Source organism: Scomber japonicus, chromosome 22 (assembly GCF_027409825.1).
Source record: "Scomber japonicus isolate fScoJap1 chromosome 22, fScoJap1.pri, whole genome shotgun sequence".
NCBI classification, from domain to species: domain Eukaryota; kingdom Metazoa; phylum Chordata; class Actinopteri; order Scombriformes; family Scombridae; genus Scomber; species Scomber japonicus.
The window spans coordinates 20,497,006-20,519,213 of NC_070599.1; the positions used below are offsets into that span (position 1 = coordinate 20,497,006).

A 22,208-nucleotide genomic window follows, 5' to 3' on the forward strand; every position below is an offset into this window, starting at 1 on the left:
GTCTAAAACAAAGATACTAAAACATTTCTTATCAAAAACAACAACAATCCAGAAACACTGTAGGAAAAACACCTAATATATGTCCAGTAAATGTCAGAAGACTGAAAAAACTAAACTTCCCAGCAGGGGTCAGCACATATTCACAATGAACCACCAGCAGTTGATGTGGTTCTGACTTTTAGACCTCCTCACTGCTCACAAGGCGGAGAGATATGTCTGATGGTAGCCCACGTTTCACCAATTCATCTTTAATCTGGAGGAAAGGAAACAAATAGTGATGCTGAGATATTATTTTATATATATACAATTCTCTCTTCACACTTTTGATCTCGGATGGACATCAGTATATTGTGTATGTAGATAATAAATAGTTATTGGTGTTGCCCTGTTTCTTCCACCACTGAGCCTGTCCGATATATAATAACCACATCGGAAATTGCTGCAAAATATACGTTTGTGTATCTATTCTGTATAGATGCATTCATATTGGAATCATTTACTACCTAATATCGGAATTGGGATCAGCCCCATAATAACATGTTGTGCTAATGCACATCAGTTCAAATCTGGGACCAAACTAGAGTTGTTGCAGTTATGGTTAGAGCAGTACTATAACAATTAGTATTTCCATTTTCAAAGTTCGCCAGAAAAAAGGGAAAGCATGAATAGAGCAGGAAAAAAAATGGGAATCTGCTGTGGCAGTAGTTACACACAGTAACTACTGCCACTGTTTCATGACCAGGTGTTACTGTTTAGTTGAATTATAAATTAACATGATGGATTATTTATTTCTACAAGGGCCTATGAGAGTGTCTGGGTTCCAAGGAATTTATGGATTACCAGAAACACAAATACACACAGACATTTATCTATAAGCATCCTTTTACTAGGCTAACTATTCAAACTTTAAAACGGAGGAAAACTTGTGCTCTCTGGAAAAATACCAAACTGTTTTTCCATAAAATGTAAACTTTTCAAACTATGAGCAGTCAAACGAGGAGTGGAAATCACTTTTTCGTCAAAGTTAGAGTGGGAGCGGCAGTTAGCTTGAGTGCGAGAAGCAGTAAAAAATTAACCATAATTTTTATTTTTAATTCGAGCTCATGACCAAACCGTAAAAAGGAAACAAATCATTTTTTGTCAAAATGTAGACTTAGGTGTTGGGATTCATAAAATGTGACTTTGACAGACGGGGTCTGCACAAAATTTAAACGGGGGGGCCGAGACCGGCAGCAATACCTGTCTCGCTTCCCATTCACCCTAATGTAATCGTCTTCTTTTTTCAAAAGAGTCTCAATCTGTGTTCACACTGAGCTTACTCGCTCATTTTAAGGAATATCTGAATAAAATAAACACTGTCAGAATCTGCCGGCTTCACTCAAAATTTCCCTGGAATTTTCTAGTTATGTATGTAATGCAGTCACTAGTAGAAGTTGTCAAACCTCACTCTCAGACCTATGAGAACGAGAAACTATAAACATATAAAAGTGATAAAGACATGTCAATAAGCCATGCCATTGTTCCATTGAGTTCCTTCATCATGATAAAATTGGACACATTTGTTTGTTTAGAAAAGGCTCAAAAGACTGATAACAGCAATCACATTTTCAGTCTCTGGAAAATGGTTCCTCGTAAGGCAGATGCCACTGTGCATATGTGGAGACGCTTGTTATGCTATATATTATAACCTCTTTGTTCTAAAGTTCTTTGAGAAATTTACAAGTTTTTCTGGACAATCAAGGAGAACAATGAATGTCTATGGCACAGAGGAATAAAAGGCTTTGGTTACAGATTTAACCATTTCAATACACCTCCCCTCACCCTCCCTTTCCAAGCAAAATTAGCAAAAGACATGAAAAGATCTCGGAAGAGCCAGTGTTTGGTTTGTCTATTCTGGGCTATTGTAGAAACATGGTGGTACAGCATATACAGATAAATAGATATAAAGGGGTCATTCTAAGGTAACACAAATACAATGGTTCTTATTTTTAGGAGAATATACACCAAGTAAAACATGCTTATTAATAAGAAAAGATTTACCTGTTGTACGATAGTATTTCTGATGTCATCATCAGACAGTGGAGATGTAGAGGAAATCCTCATCCTCAGAGCTACAACATCTAGAAGCACAACAACTACATTACAAAGCAGGCCAGAAGGGTTCTGAAAGTAAGAAATACAGTAATACAATCCATTTCGTCAATCAGCGATGGTGTAAAACATCACCGTCTGTCATACTCACTTTGGTTCGAAGGTGTCTTTGGTGAAGTTGTTGTATCTTTAGTTGCAGTGACTGAATGATTTGTTGAATTTTGTGTAGTAGATGTAATGTTGGGTGTTGTGGTTTGTGGTGTAGTTGTCAAATTGAAATTGGCTGTATTTGCAGTTGTAGATGGGACGTTTGTTGGATTTTGTGTTGTAGATGTAGCGTTGGGTGTTGTGGTTTGTGGTGTAGTTGTCAAATTGAAATTGGTTGTATTTGCAGTTGTAGATGGGACGTTTGTCGAATTTTGTGTAGTAGATGTAGCGTTGGGTGTTGTAGTTTGTGGTGTAGTTGTTGAAGAAAAAGTAGTTGTGTTTTGTGGCGTAGTAGTAGAGAGAATGGTGGATGGATTTGTAGTTGGTGTAGAGGGCGTTGGTTCTGTTAACAAAAGTAAATATAAAAGATAGATTATACAATAATTTTATCAATCCAGAAAATCACCAATTGGAAAAAAAACTTGAAAACGTAGAAAAACATCAAAAACAGGGAAGGGTGGACTCACCATTTCCAACAGTCACAATGACACATCTAAGCTCCGAGTGATATTTGATTGAACTGTGGAGATAAGTCAATACGGTAGCTTGTTTACAAAATAATGTCACAAATGATTTTAAATGTATGCATTAATGACCTAAAACTGTTAATGTTTTTTTAATATAGGTACTTCTGCAGTTTTTCCATAAACTTTTCTAGAGGATATTGTTCTGACTCTGCCTGGACGACAAAACAAATGGGGTGGCTCTCTCCATTTTCACTTTCAGATGGCGTCCATCTCAGAATGAACTGTCCTTCTCCCGCTGTAGTCTCATTTATGTTGTGTGGCCCACTGAACTGCAGCTCAGTAATACTGTAACAAAGAGAAGAAGAAAAAAGGCTTGCCAAGTTACATATGCATTTCCAAAAACTCGTCAACCACAAATGTAGCAAAGTTGTTTTCTGTAATGACAAATGTCACTTTGGCATGACTGACTTATCTTGCTTTTTAATTTAGTTTCCTTAATGACACTTGAGTCGATGAGCTAATTGTACTAATCTATACAACGGTATAGTTGTGGAACTACTGAATGCATACTGTTGTTTATATTTAACCTACTGTCTGTAAGGCAAGGCAAGCCACGTTTATTTGTATAGCATATTTCAACACCAAGGCAATTCAACTGGCTGTACATGAAATATTAAAAGAATTAAGTTAATTAAGCAGACTTGTCCCAGACATAACGTAGTAGAAGATCTGAAATGTATTTTGGGCCTAAACCATTCAGTGTTTTATGATTTCTAGATTGGTATGGTCATGACATCCTAACAGCACCATACTGCTGGTTATGTTGCATTCTTGTCAAACAAAAAAATCTAATGTGGGGTAAGTACTTCTTGTCTAATCAGAGAGTGCTCCACTGTAGATTATTAACCTGTATTATGTTGATATCTAAATCCTTCTTTAAGTGTTTTTTGTTGACTTACTTGGAGATACTTGCTGCTGCGCTGATGTTGATTTCTAGGGTGTTATTGACAGAGGCGTACAGTTGAGCTCTGTTGGCTGGGGTTGGAGGCAGGAACTTGGGCAGGTAGAGCCCCTCTGTGCAGGATGGCACCACAGAATCCACTGAAACAATAAAAAAAAGGTTGTGCCGGCTGGTTGGTCTTTCCATCAGCTGATCTACCATTCTGGTCCAGACTAGAATAGCTCAACAACAGTTGGATGGATTGCCATAAAATGTTGTTGCCCCAGTAATATGTATCCTAATAACTTTGGTGCTGTTGGTCCCATTGTGTTTCCTCTTGTGCTACAAGCATGCACACTTTTAGACAGTCTCTCCTGGAAGGAAATAGTTATTTCAAGAATGAAAAAATAGAGCTTGAGAAAGATGTTAAAGTCTGACTCCTTTTTCATGTACCCGGCCAACCATGACATAAAGTGGGTGTGAATATCGGATTGGCAGATTTGATAACAGAAATTGGCATGTGTGCACCCAAAGTGTGGGTGGAGGGAAAGGGATTCCCAAAGCTGTTTGGCTATCTGACAAACAGTGCTGTCAAAGTATATTGGCCCTTTAAGGGTCTACAGTTTGAACATTTAATGTCAACACTCTAACATGCTTTAGCTGGCCTTGTTCACCATCTTTCTTTAGTATTTTATTGTGCAAACATTTGTTAATTAGCACTGAAAACGAAGTACAGCTGGGGCTGATGAGAACGTCATTAGTTTGGCAGGTATTGTATCATAAATGTAAGCATTAGACAAAATTAAATTGTCTTTAATACATTTCTTGACAGTCCATCCAATAGCTGTTGAGACATTTCACACAAAACGACAATGTCAATCTCATGGTGGCTGAGAGGAAAAGTCAAATTACCAAAATCATTTGGATTCATTGTCTGGGAACCATGAATATCTGTACAAAGTAGTTATTGAGATAGTTTAGTATTGAAGCAAGGTGGAACTACCACTACTACTACTACAAACATTGTCATACATAATGCCAACTTAATAGAGATATGCACTCCAAAACAAATGTTCTCACTCAGTGAAGATCAGCCATAAATCCAGGCTATCAAAACATGAGATCTTACCCCTTAATGCAAACTGGACAGGTATTTTGCTGATAGCATCAATGGTGGTTTTCACCTCCTGCGATCCACTAGTTTGAATCAGGTTGATTGTCTGTCTGGGAAAGTCCTCCATCACCAGCTGCACAGCGTATGGACCTTCATTACTGCTAATGGTGGGGCTGAATGACAGAGTACAAGACTGCAGAAGAAGAAATAAAACATGAAAAATAATAAGAGGCAATGTCAAAACCACTAATTCAAGTTCATGTAATAAAATTAAGGTTATACAGTTTTGTCAAAATCATGATCTGGTTTTTGTTTCTTTGTTTGTTTTCACAGTTTTGTCTTTCGTCAATTGTTATTGAGTGAGCCAAGACTAAAACACATCCAGTGTAGAAAACTGGAACAGCATACTGTTGACACAACATTGCTGTTCACCACTGTGATAATGGTGTTTTCATTAATTGTATTCTTACTCAAAAACTAATATGTATGGGTTTTGGACTGACTTCTTGACTACTAATTTGTGCCAAATTTGTTGACTTCGATTATAATGGTGGCCTGGTTGCATCATTATCAGCCCAGTTTGTTATAAAACATGTGATTCATTTAAATAAGAGTTACTGTAGACAATGGCTACTCACTGATGAGAGGCTGAGAACAGATGGTGGTGTGCAGGGGTTACACTCGTTTAATGGGCTTGTGTCATCTCCATATCTGCATCTAACTTCGTCTCCATCAGGGTCAAATGCCAAAAGGTTGAAATCTCTTTGACAGTTTGAAGGTACTCTGAGAGGGAGAGAGAGATAAGGAGAGAGAATTATATTCTTTGGTGTTATGCATTCCTATGAATCAGTTTTCATGTTAAGCTTTTATTAGGTTGTCAATCTGTGCTGGCATACATGTTGGACCTGTTTTTGTGTCATAAAGATATCTATTATCCATTATCTGTGTGGTTTAAAGTCTATCCCCGGAGGACAGAAACTTCAGAATTGAAGGGAGCATCAGAACATAACATGTACTGATCATTAATTATAAATAAAATACAAAATAATACAAAATAATAAAACTTCTCCTTGGCCAACAAAATAAACCTTTTCAATACAATACATCCTGGACTCCTGTCTATTCTCTCCACTGATGTATGGGCTGCATAATTAAGATCTCTATCAAAAGGAAGAAGGATATTCTTTGGTACCGTGAAACCCTATGAATCATTTTCGATGCAAGGCTTTTATCATGTGCCAAAGTACATGTTGGACCTGTTTTGTAAATCTAATTAAGCTCTAATTAAGCACCATATGTCAGTCTAATGAATTTCTACGTCAATTCCTTGTTCCAAAATGTCTTCTCCAGGAAACGTACTTGTACCTTTCGGGAATTTTGTCTCGAACACCAGTCAACAGATTTCCCCTTCAAAATGTGTTTGACCACAAAGCAGTAATTTGTAATACCTTCCTCTGTGCGTAACAAGATTTAATCTCTGGGAGAAAATAAAAACCCTACGAAGTTCAACCTATGAAATAAACTATATCAGAGAATGCTGGAGGTAATATTTGAGCTGCAAATTACATTAGCACACATTATTGTATTACAAAATCCAATTCATCGAAAAACTGCTTATGGTTAAAATTTTGTTTTTGATAGATGATGGTTTTGAAGTGGTAAAGATTGTTGTTAAGATTTTAGATGAAAATACCATCACTCTGACCTTGTTGCTGACTAGGCTATGTGTGATACTAAAGTGTTAATTACATTTCAATAGTAAAATGTGACTCAACAAAATAATTTAAATACAGAGTAATTAATAAATAAAAGCAGTGTGTCATCTTACCTCACGGCAGGCAGAATGGTAGTCTGTGGTGATGTGTTGGCTTGACCGGTATCTGATCGTTTCCTCAGTTCCACCAGAGTCACGGCTCTCCAATTTACAATGTTATTTTTAGTGTTACTTATCCAGGCACCGCTTGCAAACCTTCATTGATAAAAAAAAATCTGTTATTTTTTTGCTGCACAGAACCTGTAGGTACCCATGTGCAGATATCTAGCCCCCAACACAGAATGTGATCATAAATAATTGACCTACAAGGAGCTTCAATGCCAATTTAATTTTTCACAAAGTACACTCACACTAGCCCAAAAGGAGCATTGCTGGGAACCACCCGAGTTGAGATTCTCTCTGTCTGACACCATATACTGCTCTCCTCGTCAACCGTGCCTTGGACACTGGTCTCACTTCCACAATTTCCACTGAAGCAGGTCCAACTGTTAAATCTGCAATTATGGAAGTTCAGCTTATAGCGTATGACCACCTGTAGTATTACAGTGAAAGAATGGCATTAATGACAACATCATGATACAATCCTGCTGATATACAAAATAATGAATAAAAAGCTGAATAAAAACAACAAGGACCTCATGGGAAGTCCGCCAATCTTTTTTTCTTCTTCGAGAAAATAAAAACCTATATTTTCTGATATTTAACATCATTACTTACATTTCAGAAATACTGTTAATCTGTTTTTTTTCTGTCTTTATTCCTTAAAAGTCAGATTTATTTACAGGATATTGTCATGAGTTTACGTTCTGTCAAATTTCTTCTAATTGTATTTTCAAAAGATGAATAACTTGGATTGGAGAGAAAATGTACGTACCGTAACAGATCCATCTGCGTTAGTGCTTTTTGGATAGTAGGTCATCACTGTCCCATAAAAATGAGAAGCCTGGGAACTGTTGACCAGCAGCAGCAGCAACAGCAACAGTGGGTACGACATGATGAATGTCATCACCTCACCAGACAAAGACAATAAATTAATACACCAACACTAACACATTTATACTTCCAAAGACAGCCTCTTTTTGCTCTCTCACTCCTTTTTTTCCCATTTGTCTGTCTGCCACAGAGAAGCATGTTTAGTTTGAAATGTAACAGTACACAAGGAAATGGTCTGGTATGAGGAAATCCCTCCCATTGTGGTTGCAAGTTTATGACAAGAACAGTGAAGTGCAATTAATAAAATTATCAGCTCTCAGTTGTGCTGGCATGAGGTTAATGTAAACAGAAGATATAAATCAACCATCTTGGCTGCATTACACCAGCTCTTTCAACAATTATGTGTGTTGTAGTTCTCATTTTTACACCTCTTATGTTCATCTTTCCAAGATCCTTTAATGTCCTCTTGTGAATCTCGATATACTCAAAACATCAACAGTTTCAAAAAAACATATCTCTGATTATAGTGAATTGAATCTTGGTCTGACTACGCCCTTAGTGAACTGGGAGCTGATATGTCTGGTGGTTTTCTATGCTGGAATACTACCCTAAGGAATACATAGGTATAATATCAACTGATATATCAAAGGTATTAAAAATATACTTTGACACAGTCCTTCTCTAGTTGATGGGGCCACAAGATCATGCAAAAAAGGCAGGTACATTTAAGTTTATCTGCTTTACAGACGCAAAATACCGGTTGTTTCTCATCGTGGGCCCTTGGTTAGATTTGATGGAATCAGTTTAAATTGTCCTAAACATCAGAGTCTTCTGGCTATCATCACTGGGAGGAAAATCACTCTACTGGTAGCTTCCCTTGGCTCAAAAAATTGGTTTTGAACAAAGAAAGAGGGAGTATACACAGTCTAACATATGTCCCAACAGTAAACAATGAACCATGTGATGTCTGAAATGACTCATTAACCATTACTATCAGAAATCTGTAGGTGGACGGACCAGTTCTTAGTGTGTGTTCAAAGTGAAAATATGACTGTGTTTAAATATGCAAGGGTAGTTATGTAAAAAATGTAAGTTATCGTTAATCTGGAAAGCTATCAAGGTATCAGTAATTTAACCTCAGTTGTCAGTGATTGAAAGGAAAAAAGTAGAATTATATAAAACCCTGTAAAAAAAAAGTTGCATAACAGGAACCAAGTGCAGAGAACACACCACACTTGTAATTTCACACTTTCTAAGCCTTACATATATCTTTGCAGGAATCAACATGGCTGAGTGACTGTCAAAACAGACCGAATAAACTGACTGAACTGGCTACAGGCATCTTTATGGACCAGTTTGTAAGATTTAGTGACATCTAGTGGTGAGGTTGAAAACTGCAACCAACTGAATACCCGTCAGCCACCTATTGTGGCCGCAAAAACCTTCTTGACTATATCCTTGTTGCCTGCACTGAACAAGCAAATGTTCTCTCTGACATTATTATTTGACATGTTTATCACCTTTATCACCAATTTATTTATTTATTTATTTATTACCATCACTTATATGCAATATGCTTAGGCTATTTATATAGTCACCACTGATGTGCAGTACCACACTTGCCAACCAATGTGCAATATCATGTATATTTGTCTCTGTCTTATCTCTTATCTTCCTCTGCTCTCTCATTTTTAGTATGTACCTTAATTGGAATTAGAGCTGGAAGAAGCCAAGTTTCACTGCTTTCATATTGCTACCTTTGAAGTCTTATCTTATCTGACAGTGTCCATATCCCAAATGTTTGACCCACCTTTGGTTTCTTGCATTCATATACAAACAAAGGTGGGTTGTTAAATATTTGGGATAACTTTATTGTGTCCCACTCACTATTGAACTTAAACCTGGATAGAAAGTGGGAGCTACCCTGGCTCTCTGGTTGTTCAACATTCAGAGGAGGACACTTTATTTTTTACTATTTCTTATTTTTATATTGACAAAAAAATGTGTACACAACATACAAAGCCATATACATTCTGGGTACATGTTACAAATACAAAGAAAAGAAAATGTACACATTACAACTAGAAATTACTGCTAGTGTGATGGCGATCTAAGATATTTAACATTGCACAGTGTGTTACAGTTTTAATTGCTTTTGGTTTAAGGGAGGACTGAATTAAATAAATGTATTGTTTGATCTCATTACTAAATGCAATAAAGCATGGTTCTCTTTCTACTTTGGAAATGTAATAGGTTACAGATTACTAGTTTATCTATTTAAAATGTAAAAAGTAATGTAATTAATCAAATTAACTTAATCAAAGTAAGTCAAAAATCTTGATATAATGTTCTGGATTCATATGTAAATATGGTGAACAAGCCACAATTGCAAAAAGTGTCCCACATTACTCGGATCCATCCTATAACATAACTATAATGACAATGATTTGACTAGTTACTCCCCAAAACTGTGTTCAAATGAATTTTTCTGTGTGTTATTCTCAGTTATACCAAACAATACATTATTCTAAAGTAAAATAAAACTTTTAACAACATTTTCAACAATAAAATCACAAAGGTCTTGCCAGAATATCTTCACAAATGGGTCAAATGCCAAAATAAAAGTATGTAATTCACATTCATGAGACCAAACAATAAATTATTCTAAGGCAAGGCAAGACAAGGCAGCTTTATTTATATAGCGCATTTCATACCTAGGGGCAACTCAATGTGCTTTACATAAAAACAAACATTTAACAGTAAGAATTGGAAACAAAAAAAACATAAAAACATGTTTTATTTTTGTAAAGTAAAATAAAACTTTTTAACAATAATTTCAAACTATAAAATCACAGAGGTGTTGCCAGAATATCTTCACAAATGGGCCAAATACCAAAACAAAAACACAATAATATTTCCTTTTACTATTGGAACGCAGCCCGATCACCGTACGTCATCGAACAAGCCCGCCCCCCCGCCTGCTCACCGAGGCCTCTCATTGGTCGAGCTCGCTGTCCATCACAGGTGTGACTCAGATCACCCAGTCATGTGACAGATGTTTTTATGTTGTTTCGCTTCCGCCTTTCAGCCTTCTCTCTGTCGCCTCGTCATGTGGATGTCAAACAGCCCAAACTAACAGGGTCAAAATCTCCTCCTGTTAAAAAACCTTCCAGGATATCTACACCGGGGGGAGGTTTTTGACTGTCTTCACGCCGCTGTAGAGGTTTTCTCCTGCCGGTTGCTAGGAGTGATGGCGGACGGGGAAAGGTCGCCGTTGCTGTCCGAGCAACACGACGGGACGAATGGCTTCTCTCCTGGAGGAAGCTCGTATGGATATCCATCAAAACCTCAAAGTATGTCAGCTGTGTGTTTTTTTTTTTAAAGATTGCCACCTTATCCAGCATGACACATACATATTTATATAATTTAAATAGCTAGTTAGGCAAAGCAAGGCAGCTTTATTTATATATATGTAGGTTATAGAGTGCATTTCATACCCTGGGGCAACTCAGTGTGCTTTACATATAAACAAACATTTGACAGTAAGAATTGGACACAAAAAACCCTTAAAAACATGCAATTTGCTAAATGAAAATAAAACTCAATAATAGTAAAAAATTGGAAATATTAAAACATACAATTCAAAACAAGACCCCCACTAATAATAATAAAAATAAAATAAAATAAAAATACGGAAAAATAGAAAGAGAGAAAAATAAAATAAAAAAACCCCCAATAAAAGTAAAAATTGGAAATATTAAAACATACAATTTAAAAACAGAATAAACCCACTAATAATAATAAAAATACAGAAAAATAGACAGAGAAAAAATAAAATAAAAACTAGACTAGAATAAAGCATTAAATATAAGTTTGCAGCATGAAATAATGATTTGGTTTAAAATCATCACATACAGTGCAAATGAAAGTGTTTAGTTTGAATTCTGGGCTCCACTATCTGACCTGTCAGTAGATCTCAGAGCCCCACTGGGTTTATATTCTACTAACATGTCAGTCAGCTGTGAATAAGGATCCTAAAGTCTCTTTTATAGCTTGTTAGTGAAGTTAATTAACCTTTTTTTTAAAGCTGCCACCAGCCTTACTGATACCACACGGTCTGATATTAACACACACACTAGTAAATATTAATTAGCTCATGTGTTTATTTTAAATTGCCACCATATCCAGCATATTTATATATTTAATGACAACAAGACAAGATTGTAAATAATGCTCCGAAAGTCTCCTAAATACCCTTTTTATGGTTGCTCAAGCACCACTAAATTTAATTACAGCGCCCTTAAAAATAAATTAAAGTAAATTATCATTGTATTTTGTTTTACCCTAAAAATCATTAGATACAACTTTAATTATTTTTGTGAGCCTGTCTGTTAGAGATGGGACAAACACTTACATGTTATATAGGTTCAAATGGTTTTACTTTAGGATAGGATAGACTTTTATTGTCCCAGTGGGAAATTTGTCTTGGTACAGTACAAAAAACTACAACCCATTATCCAGACATAATAAAATACAGCAGTAGGACATACATTATCATGCCACCAGCCATACTGATGCCTCACTGTTGAAATATTAACACACACTGGTAAATATTAATTAGCTGATGTGTGATGTTTGGTTTACATTGAGGACAAGAGGTCAAAGCTCAACCAGGCTTCTTCCTGCTCTCTGTTATAAAGGTGTAATAAACTAAATATATAAGCTGACAGCTGATTTATGAACTTAATTAACAGGGTTTTTTTCCACTTTATTATGGTTTTACTGTCTCTATATGCAAAGTAGGAACACATAGTTGAGGGGAAACATCCATAAAACAAGTAATAATTATACACATGTCCATTTCCTTTTTATAGTTGTGCATCTTTCCTTTCCAATAATTTCAGTTTCTACTTTTTTTTGGGGGGTTTCCTGCAGTCTGACAATGTATCTCAGGCTCTTCCTACTCTCTGTTATCAAAGCTGTGATCAGTTTTATATAGAGTATTAATCCTGAAAGAGTCGATTGATCAATTAGTTGATTAGTTGATTACTTGAATTAGCTGCTATAAATTATGTGTAATAAATGTGTAAATCTATAAATGTGTAATAAGCTATATAAAACTGACAGTTGATTTATATACTCAATTAGCTGTTTTATCACTTTCTTTTACCAATACAATTATTACGGAATTAAAAAAATACTCTGATAATTGGATATATCAATAAATCGGCCGATTATCTTAAATATTCAGAATATGTACATACAACGCACTTTTCTTTTTGCAATGTGGTTATCAAACACTTGGAGACCAGGATATTTTAAAGTATAGCTATAAACTGGAGGAATTCATTCCCCTGCCATCTGGACGGAGATTTAGGCTATACCTCGAGCACGAACAAATAGGTTCAAATTTTCTTTTGTCCCACGTGCAATCAATACAGTTAACCCAGTACAACCCCTAAAAATAACATTTCTTATTTTTATTCGGATTGAAATTGTTCTTATCAAGTTTGGTTGTGTTGTCACTGTTTATTTATCTATTTATGGTTGTTGTGTTAGTTGTTTTTTGTTACTGTCACTGCAAACCAAATTTCCCCTCAAGGGACAATAAAGCTCTGAACTGAACTGAACTGAACTGAACTGAAACAGTAACATACAACAACAAAAAACAACATATGTACGTATTTAATATTAAATGTGAAGAGAAAAGGATCAAATATGAATAAAATGCTGCCTTAAATAATATCGGTGCATATCGGACAACATACCGATATATCTGTGATAAGACAATACATCGGTCTGGCTCTACAATTGTCTGTTCCGTCCACTTTTTTCTCCATTTGGGTTTCTCGCTGTCTCACAATTTATCTCAGTTTATTCATCAATTCACAGTTGACAGATCAGCTTTGCTCCATTTTCCTTATTATAGACTTTTTACTTTTTTACTACTAATATTTTAGCCAGATATTCGTCTTCTCGCCACATTGAAACATTTGTAAAAATAAAGTAAAGCAGAGAAATATCCATTTTAATATAGTTTATTACTATTATCTTCCATTGCTGTACATACTGTTGATTAAATTCATTGTTGGAGTTATTTATGAAGTACATTTTCTGAGTCTAGCCTCTTTAAATGTGAGGATTTGTTGATTGTAAGTTGAGTATCTGTTGGTTTAAGTCATTTGAAGACATCATCTCTGCCTCTGAAGACTCTGTGATGAACATTTGATCTTAATCTCTACTCTTCTACTCTATCTCTTCGCTCTATTCCTCCTCCTCTGCTGTGTTGTTTTCTCTTAACTAACTGAACCCTTATCTTCATTTGGCACACTCCTCTTTTATTCCTTCATCCTTTCCTTTCCCCTAGTACACTTTATAAAGTTTGGCCTTTGGGGTGTGCCACTCACACAGACCAATAAATGACTCACTGTGAAATGGTTGCATTAGGTGTGGGTTTAGATTATGTTTGAAGAGGGAATGAATGATTACAGCAGGGAGGGTCAGGTTAATTTAGATGTTGGGACATTTTCAGCGGCTGTATTTGAGTTATTGTTGCTATCAAATTATATTTTATTGGCTATTGTATTACAGATATGGCTCGTTATCAAACCCCATTTATGTGAGACCAAATCTTTTTAGACCATTTTATTCAGGCATAAGTTTTTGTCTGGCGGCTTATGGCGCTTTTCCACTACACAGTTCCAGCACGACTCGACTCGGCTCGGCTCGAAACGGTTTTCCAGTTTTGGTGTGGAAAAACTTTCAAGTTAGCCCCAACTGGATCACCCATCTTCAGTGTTCGACCTACCTAAGACCCCATTTAGGCCCCAACACAATGGTGCGGGTTAGACCTAGGGTCTATCAGTATGACTCAACCTCAAATGGCAACTAACCCAACTTGACACCTTTTCAAAAAGCTTCGAATTCTCTCTAGAAATACTAATGGCGCTTTTCCACTACACAGTTCCAGCACGACTCGACTCCCATTCCCACTAGAGGTAGTACCTGGTACCTGGTACTTTTTTAGTACCTGCTCTGCTGAGGTTCCAAGCGAGCCGAGCCGATACTAAATGTGACGTCAACAGACTGCCGGCCGCTGATTGGTCAGAAGAGTTGTCGCTGGAAGAGTCATGAGCCGTCCCACACAAGAATCAAACCCGCCATTTTTAAATACCAGCAACAGCGTTACAGCCATACGGCTCCATGTTCTTGCTTTGTGTGTGACAGAAAGCCACATACAGCAGCAAGTACACCACTGCCTCCATGTCCTCCATTGTTTATGTGTTTGTGTCGCGTATTAAACGAAGTCAGTTTTGCGGAGCCGTTGCTATGACGACCCCACCCACGTTGAGCAGGTACCTTTTTGTAATGGAAAAGGTCCTGGAACCGAGTCGAGCCGAGTAGTGCTGGAACTATGCAGTGGAAAAGCGCCATTATATTTAGATATCTATCATTTTAGAAGTTTGGCTCCTTTTTAATAAATGAAAAAAGGGTTTTGTAGAGTAAACTTTCTTTGAGTGAGATCTTGAAAAAAGTGTTGTGGTATTTTTTTTCTGCTGCATTGTCCTGAAACGTCAAGCGAAACTACTGCTCTTTCAGTCTCATTAAACCATTTCCCTCTTGGTTGTTCTTCTCCAGGTTTGGCGCCGTTGCCCAGCGCGGCAGTGGTGCCTGGCGAAGCTCCGCCCCCTTACTCACCACAGGGAAGCCCGGACAGCAGCAGCGCTCCAGTCATCAGCTGCCGAGTCTGTCAGAGCGCCATATCGGTGGAGGGCAAAACACACCAGCACGTGGTGAAGTGCAGCATCTGCAACGAAGCTACGGTGAGTCACAGAGAGGCGGGTTCGGACACATAGTGGATGTTGCGTAAACGCTTTCAGGGTGTTCAACCGGTGGATTTGGCGTATAATCCATTAAAACAACAATAATTACTACAGCTCACAGCTCTTTGACATGGAAGCACAAGCATATAATGGTGTATTTGTGTTACAGTACAGTAGAGTAGTACATACAGTACATTTCAAGAGACACACGGTTTAAAAAAAAAACAATATTTAGTGGTATTCAATAATAATATTTGTTATTTTATCAACAATATTTAAAAGTCACCTAATAGGTAATATTGATCTATTACAGATATAGTGGTATTAGGTCACTTCTTTTCGATATTTGAACATTTGTTTGAATATCAAAGTAAAATTAATCCATTTGAATTTTAAAATGTCACCCGTAGCGCATTAGACCGTTTTGTTGTTTTTATTGTGTTATTTGCCATCTCATCCAGCAGGGGGAGCTCTAAAAAGTGTTGTAGGCTGTAGTATGCCCCCTCTTGACCCATCTGTAAATTAAGCCAATGATATCTTTTATTTTTTGACCCCAAGTTATCTGATAAGTGGGTTCTACGCCATGGATGCTAAGGTCTGTGTGTGTAAAATATTGTTTTAATAATTTGAGGCACTAATTTAGTCGTTTCTAGAGGTTTCGGGGGTATTCACAGATATTCTATTTGTGTGACATTTGGTATTCGAGAAGCACGTAGAAACTTTCCCCATTCCAGCAGACAAATGTGAAAACAAACTTTTAGAATAGATTTTAAGCTTCTTTTTACTTGTTTTTATAGTTTTAAATGGTTTTTGGGTACCAGCCTACCTAAAACTATAAGAGATGTGGACTCTGTGGACATTTTTAAAACTACAGCAGAAAACATATTTATTTAATCTGGCTTTTAATTAGTGTCATTTTAACTTATAGTCTAATTTTATTATTTTATTTATTTGCTGTTGTTTTATTGTATTGTATTCTTACTTTTCTCCATGAAGCACTTCAAGCTACATCCCACATGTATGAAAGATGCTCGATTATTTTACTATTATCATCATTATTATTATTCTTATATAGCTCTTGCTCTGTTAAACCATATCAGCACATTGTGTTCATGTCTGTGTTGCATTTCTGCTGCATGTTTGTAAGCTTGTAATTCCAGTTTTTATGTCCTGTCTCACGTCTCTTTTTGCTACTGTAGCATTTCAGTTCCCCTACACAAACTATCACACTGTCAGCGGGGGACGGACTCCCGGCTAGGACCTGTTTCCTTTCTCCACATTGTCAATCAGAAACGACACAAATAACACATTTTCATGATGTGAGAAGCTTCATTATGGACTTTAAACCACAAACGTTTCACATCATAAAGATCTGAGAATACAAAATGCTTCTTTTTGAGCGTCGGATTTCATTCAGCAGACATCGGAAGTGTCTCGTCTTTCGGGCTCTATCGATTCTTTCATCTGAGACGATGATGAACTCACACAACTATTTAGAAAGTCTAGACGATGAAAAAGAAAACGTGGTGTGGGTTTAGGTTTCATATTCCTCTCTTCTCTTTGTGTTTCTCTCTCTCTCTCTCTCTCTCTCTCTCTCTCTCTCTCTCTCTCTCTCTCTCCTCTCTCTCCTCTCTCCCTCTCTCTCTCTCTCCTCTCTTCTCTCTCTCTCTCTCTCTCTCTCTCCCTCTCTCTCTCTCTCTCTCTCTCCTCTCTCTCTCTCTCTCTCTCTCTCTCTCTGTGCAGCCGATAAAGAACGCCCCCGTCGGGAAAAAGTACGTCCGCTGTCCTTGCAACTGTCTTCTGATCTGCAAAGTCACGTCGCAGAGGATCGCCTGTCCAAGACCGTACTGGTGAGATAGAAAGAAAACCATCTCAGTTGTTGGCTTGTAGTCGCACCATCTGTGCAGAAGACACCAGCGTCATTCAGCGACAATCATGGATGAGATTATTGGGGTTTTTTTTTTTTTTTAGCTGCACAGACAGAAATCAAGACATCCTAATCAGTCTAAAGAGAAGCTGTCATCCCAGTCAGTTAGTCAGATGTGAAGGTTTCATTTCATCTTGACGTCCTGTTGTTTGGAGTGAATGTTGGGTTGAAAGTGAAATGTGGAAAAAACTGATTTGAAACAGCCTTTTATCTCTTTTGGTATAAGTGTCCAAATGTTTGACTGCTGCTGTGTTTCCCAAAGACAATAACAAAAAGTTAAAACAATAAGACTAAAGAAGGCAAACTTTGGCTTAACCCTCCTGTCATCCTCCTGGGTCAAATTGACCCCGTCTGTTTTGACTGTTCCTTCCTTCCTTCCTTCCTTCCTTCTTTCTTTCCTTCCTTCCTTCCTTCCTTCCTTCCTTCTTTCCTTCCTCATCCCCATTCCTTCCTTCCTCCCCCCTTCCTTCCTTCCTGCCTCCCTTCCTTCTTTCCTTTCCTCCCTTCCTTCCTTCCTTCCTCCCTCCTTTCCTTCCTTCCTTCCTTCATTCCTTCATCCCTCCTTTCCTTCCTTCTTCCTCCCTTCCTTCCTTCTTTCTTCCCTTCCTCCAACCCCTTCCTTCCTTCCTTCCTTCCTTCCTTCCTTCCTTCTGTTCTTCCTCCCTCCTTCCTCTCTCTTTCCTCCTGTCCTTCCTTCCTCCTTTCCTTCTTTCCTCCCACCTTTCCTTCCTCCCCCCCCCCCCCCCCTTCCTTTTCCTCCCTTCGTTCCTTGACTCGAGGACAACAGGAGGGTTAATACAAGCAGCTGTTTAAGGAATTTACCAAAATAAAATACAGTTTAAAATTGACCAGATTATCAATTTACGAATTTGACCAAACTTGATGCCAAATTTTGGTACTTAATGGTTTTCAATGTCTGGTGTTGATGACATTTTGGGTTTGTACTTAATTTTATACCAGATGTCTAAAATTGATCACATATTCAAAGTGTAAAAATCACACGTTGCTAAAAATTGGTGGAGCAAATTTAGTATTGATCTAGTTTTGACTAGTTTTTAATATTTATATAATATTTTAATTTTCAACTTCTGCTTCTGTAAAACCCAGAATAAGATGTGAAATGATGAGGGCATAAATACCAAATTCATTCATGCTTGGCCACTTAATCTAGTTGTTTTTTTATTTTATTTATTACTTAACTTTTATTTACACGTTTTTTTTTTTCCTGCCAGTAAACGCATCATCAACTTGGGACCAGTCCACATTGGCAGGGACAGTCCTGAACCGCAGCATCAGCCCGTCGGCATTAGAGTCATCTGTGGACACTGCTCCAACACGTTCCTGGTAGGACACACACACACACACACACACACACATACACACACACACACATACACATACACGAAAGCAGGCGTGCATTAAAAATGACAGAGCACATTTTACTTCTGTAATTATTTCATTTTTAATCTACTTGACATCTGCAGTTGCTACTTTAACACACACACACTCACACGCATACACACACACACACACACACACACACACACTCGTCTATGTGAATTCTGGGGACGCATATTTTAACAACCCCCTTCAGAATGGCTTTAAGAGGTGCTGGCCAGTGTAATATTACTGGGAGTTTCCAGATTATGAAAATCACATGATATCAACAAACAACTTTTGTTTACACACACACACACACACACACACACACACACACACACACACACACACACACACACTAGGTCATGGTAACTTCAGGTCACTTTTAGGGACATCACATAGACTTTCAGTTCATTTCCTTATCCTAACCCTAACCACTTCAGCTACTTTTACTCTGTACTATACTATTTTTTTACTGTTTTAAAATTATTACTATTTTTATATTTAATCTTAAATTACATGTTTATGTTTTTCTTTATTGTTCATTTTTAACATTGTTTTATGCTCCTTTTAGGCTCTTTTAATGTGAAGCACTTGCTGTATGTAATTTTTTTGAGGTGCATTTCTTGTTTGAAAGTAATTATTGTTATCATTATTATCACTGACCTATACATCAGGGTTTTTCCAATTGGGGATACACCTTTTGACTGGAGTTGCACAAACTGTAACCTATGACAGACCACACACACACACACACACACACACACACACACACACACACACACACACTAACCTTTCACTTCCTCTTTCTCTCTCAGTGGACAGAGTTTTCAGACCGAACTTTGGCGAGATGTCCACACTGCCGAAAAGTGTGAGTACTTCTCTGTATCTGTGTGTGTGTGTGTGTGTATGAGTGTGTGATTAGTTTTGTTTTGACGCTTTATTTTTTTAAGCTTATGTTCCCGTTTGTGTTTTCCAGTTCATCTATTGGTCGACGGTACCCCAGGAGGAGGAGCCTGCTTTGCTTCCTGCTCTTCGTAGTGCTCGCCGCTTCCACTGCAGGACTTATGGTGTGTGTTTATGTGTTTCATTTTGACTGTTTCAAGTTAATTCAAGCTTCTTCTAAGAAAACTCAGAACAAGATGTGAAACGATGAGGGCGTAAATACCAAAATAATTCATGTGTGGTAAACAAATCTTGTTTTTTTTCTATTCGCATGACCTTTACTTTACATCTAGAAAAATCACTTTGAGGAACAAGAGAGGAAATAATGCAAGTGAGCTGAGTTTATACACTTAAGTCAGCAGTTTTTTTGCAACCAAGCATTGTGACAAAAAAAATCTCAAACTCACTGGTCAACTTAATAGCTTTTCTGAGCTTAAGGTATCTCTAAGGCAGGTCTGGAAAAGTCTTTAAAAAAGCATTCAATCAATCAATCAATCAATCAATCTTTATTTGTATAGCGCCAAAAGTTATCTCAAGGCACTTTCCACATAGAGCAGGTTCTAAACCGAACTCTTCAGGTTTTAACTTTAAAGAGACCCAACATTCCCACATGAGCAACAGTGGCAAGAAAAAACTCCCTTTTAACAGGAAGTAACCTCAGAACCAGACTCAGAGTGGGAGAAGATCTGCCTCGACCGGTTGGGGTTGAGAGGAGAGAAAGGAAGGAGAGGAGAGAGAGAGGAAGGATAGGAGAGAGAGGAAGAGGAGAGGAGAGAGGAAGGAGAGGAGAGAGAGGAAGGAGAGAGAGAGAGAGGAGAGAGAGGAAGGATAGAGGAGAGAGGAGGAAGGAGAGGAGAGAGAGGAAGGAGAGAGAGAGAGAGAGAGAGAGGAGCAGCAGGAGAGAGAGGAGAGAGGAAGGAGAGGAGAGAGAGGAAGGAGAGAGAGAGAGAGAGGTTAGAGGAGAGAGAAGTACAATGAAAATCAACAATGAAGCTAGAAGGTCCGGGACTGGAATCTGTCATCCGGACGTCTACAGGTCCAGATTACCTGTGAGACCAGAAAGCACAGACAACTCTGGGGAAGAAGTTTAGCTTATTGAATGCATTAATAGAACATGAATGTTAATGGATATAGATGGATGGATAGAGAGAGAGGGAGGAGGAGAGAGGAGCTCAGTGCATCATGGGAGTCCCCCGGCAGTCTAAGCCTATAGCAGCATAAGCGAAGAGCTCTAGGAGCACTAACTATAAGCTTTATCAAAAAGGAAAGTTTTAAACCTACTCTTAAATGTAGGGAGGGTGTCTGCCCCCTGGACCAAATCTGGAAGAAGCATTGAATTCAATTATAAGATAGATAAGTATTGAAAATATACAGAAGCCCTGAAAGGCAAGTGAGCTTTTTGTTTTTGGTCGGGGGGTTTTCCTCTGGAGATCCAATTTGTAAGTCTGATCTTGTGTTTATGACTCAGAAAGTAAGTGGAAAAAAGTTCTTTTTGTTTGTTTTTTGGGAAAACAAGTGCAAAAAAATGTTACCTGTCAAAACTGTCTTCCTGTTTTACAGATGAAAAAAACATTAAGGAACTTTGAAAGATTATCTTGGCATTTATTTTCACCCATTCTTGAGTCATAAACACAGGAGAGAGAATAATTTTGATCAGATTAGATTCTTTTACAAAGAATTAGAGCAAAATCTTGTACAGAGAAATTATCTCAAGATCGCTACACACATGAGTCTCATTTTCTGTCATTTTTTCCTGTATGTATATCTGTGTGTGTTCAGGTCGGTACATGGACGCCCGCCGAGAGCTCTAAAGGGATCTACGTGTCGTGGGTGCTGCTGATCGTGCTCGCTCTGTTCGCCATGATGAGAACCATCTACTGGAGGTGTCTGAAAATCAGCGAGCCCATATCCAACATCACGTAGAGGGAGACGCAAGAAGAGGGAATACAAGGAAGGAAGGAAGGAAGGAAGGAAGGAATGAAAGAATGAAAAGGAAGGTTAGAAAGTTGGTTGATATGAGGAGAAGGATGTGAGAAAGAAAGAAAGAAAGAAAGAAGAAGAAAAAGGCGTGTTTAGGATATTTAAAAATTAACTCTACATTCAAATTGGATTTAATGACACATGTGGAAAAGCAGGACTCCATTTACCATTTATTACAGATTGTGGATGATTGTTACAATTGTACAAAGAGGTTGAACAGATGATATATTGGAGAGAGAGAGAGAAAAAAGAGAGTTCACACAAATATATTCATTGTTAAAAAGGGGGACGGAAATACAGGGGAAGGTTTTTGTTAGTGTTTTTAAGTTATTTAACCCTCGTGTCGTCCTCCCGGGTCAAATTGACCCCGTCTTATTCTTCTTTCCTCCCTTCCTTCCTTCCGTCTGTACTTCCTCCATCCCCTTTTCTTCCCTCCTTACCTTCCCTCCTTCTTACCTTCCCCCCTTCCTTCCTCCCTCCTTTCCATTACTCCTTCCTTCCTTCCTCCCTCCTTTATTCCTTATTCCTTCCTCCCTTCCTTCTTTCCTCCCTCCCTCCTTCTCTCTTTCTTTCCTCTGTCCTTCTTTCCTACCTTCCTTCCTTCCTTCCTTCTTTCCTTTCCTCACT

The 22,208-nt window shown here is 37.8% G+C and overlaps 1 protein-coding gene across 1 annotated transcript; it reads left to right on the forward strand.

Annotated features, from left to right (window-relative positions):
• The first annotated feature begins 10,630 nt into the window (after positions 1–10,630).
• On the forward strand, positions 10,631–21,568 carry LOC128384248 (type I phosphatidylinositol 4,5-bisphosphate 4-phosphatase-B-like). Its single transcript, XM_053343795.1, has 7 exons — positions 10,631–10,879; positions 15,165–15,349; positions 17,093–17,199; positions 18,509–18,620; positions 19,475–19,527; positions 19,636–19,726; positions 21,381–21,568. The coding sequence occupies exons 1-7, from the start codon at positions 10,777–10,779 to the stop codon at positions 21,522–21,524; spliced, it is 795 nt and encodes a 264-aa protein (XP_053199770.1). The 5' UTR covers positions 10,631–10,776; the 3' UTR covers positions 21,525–21,568.
• The last annotated feature ends 640 nt before the right edge of the window (positions 21,569–22,208 follow it).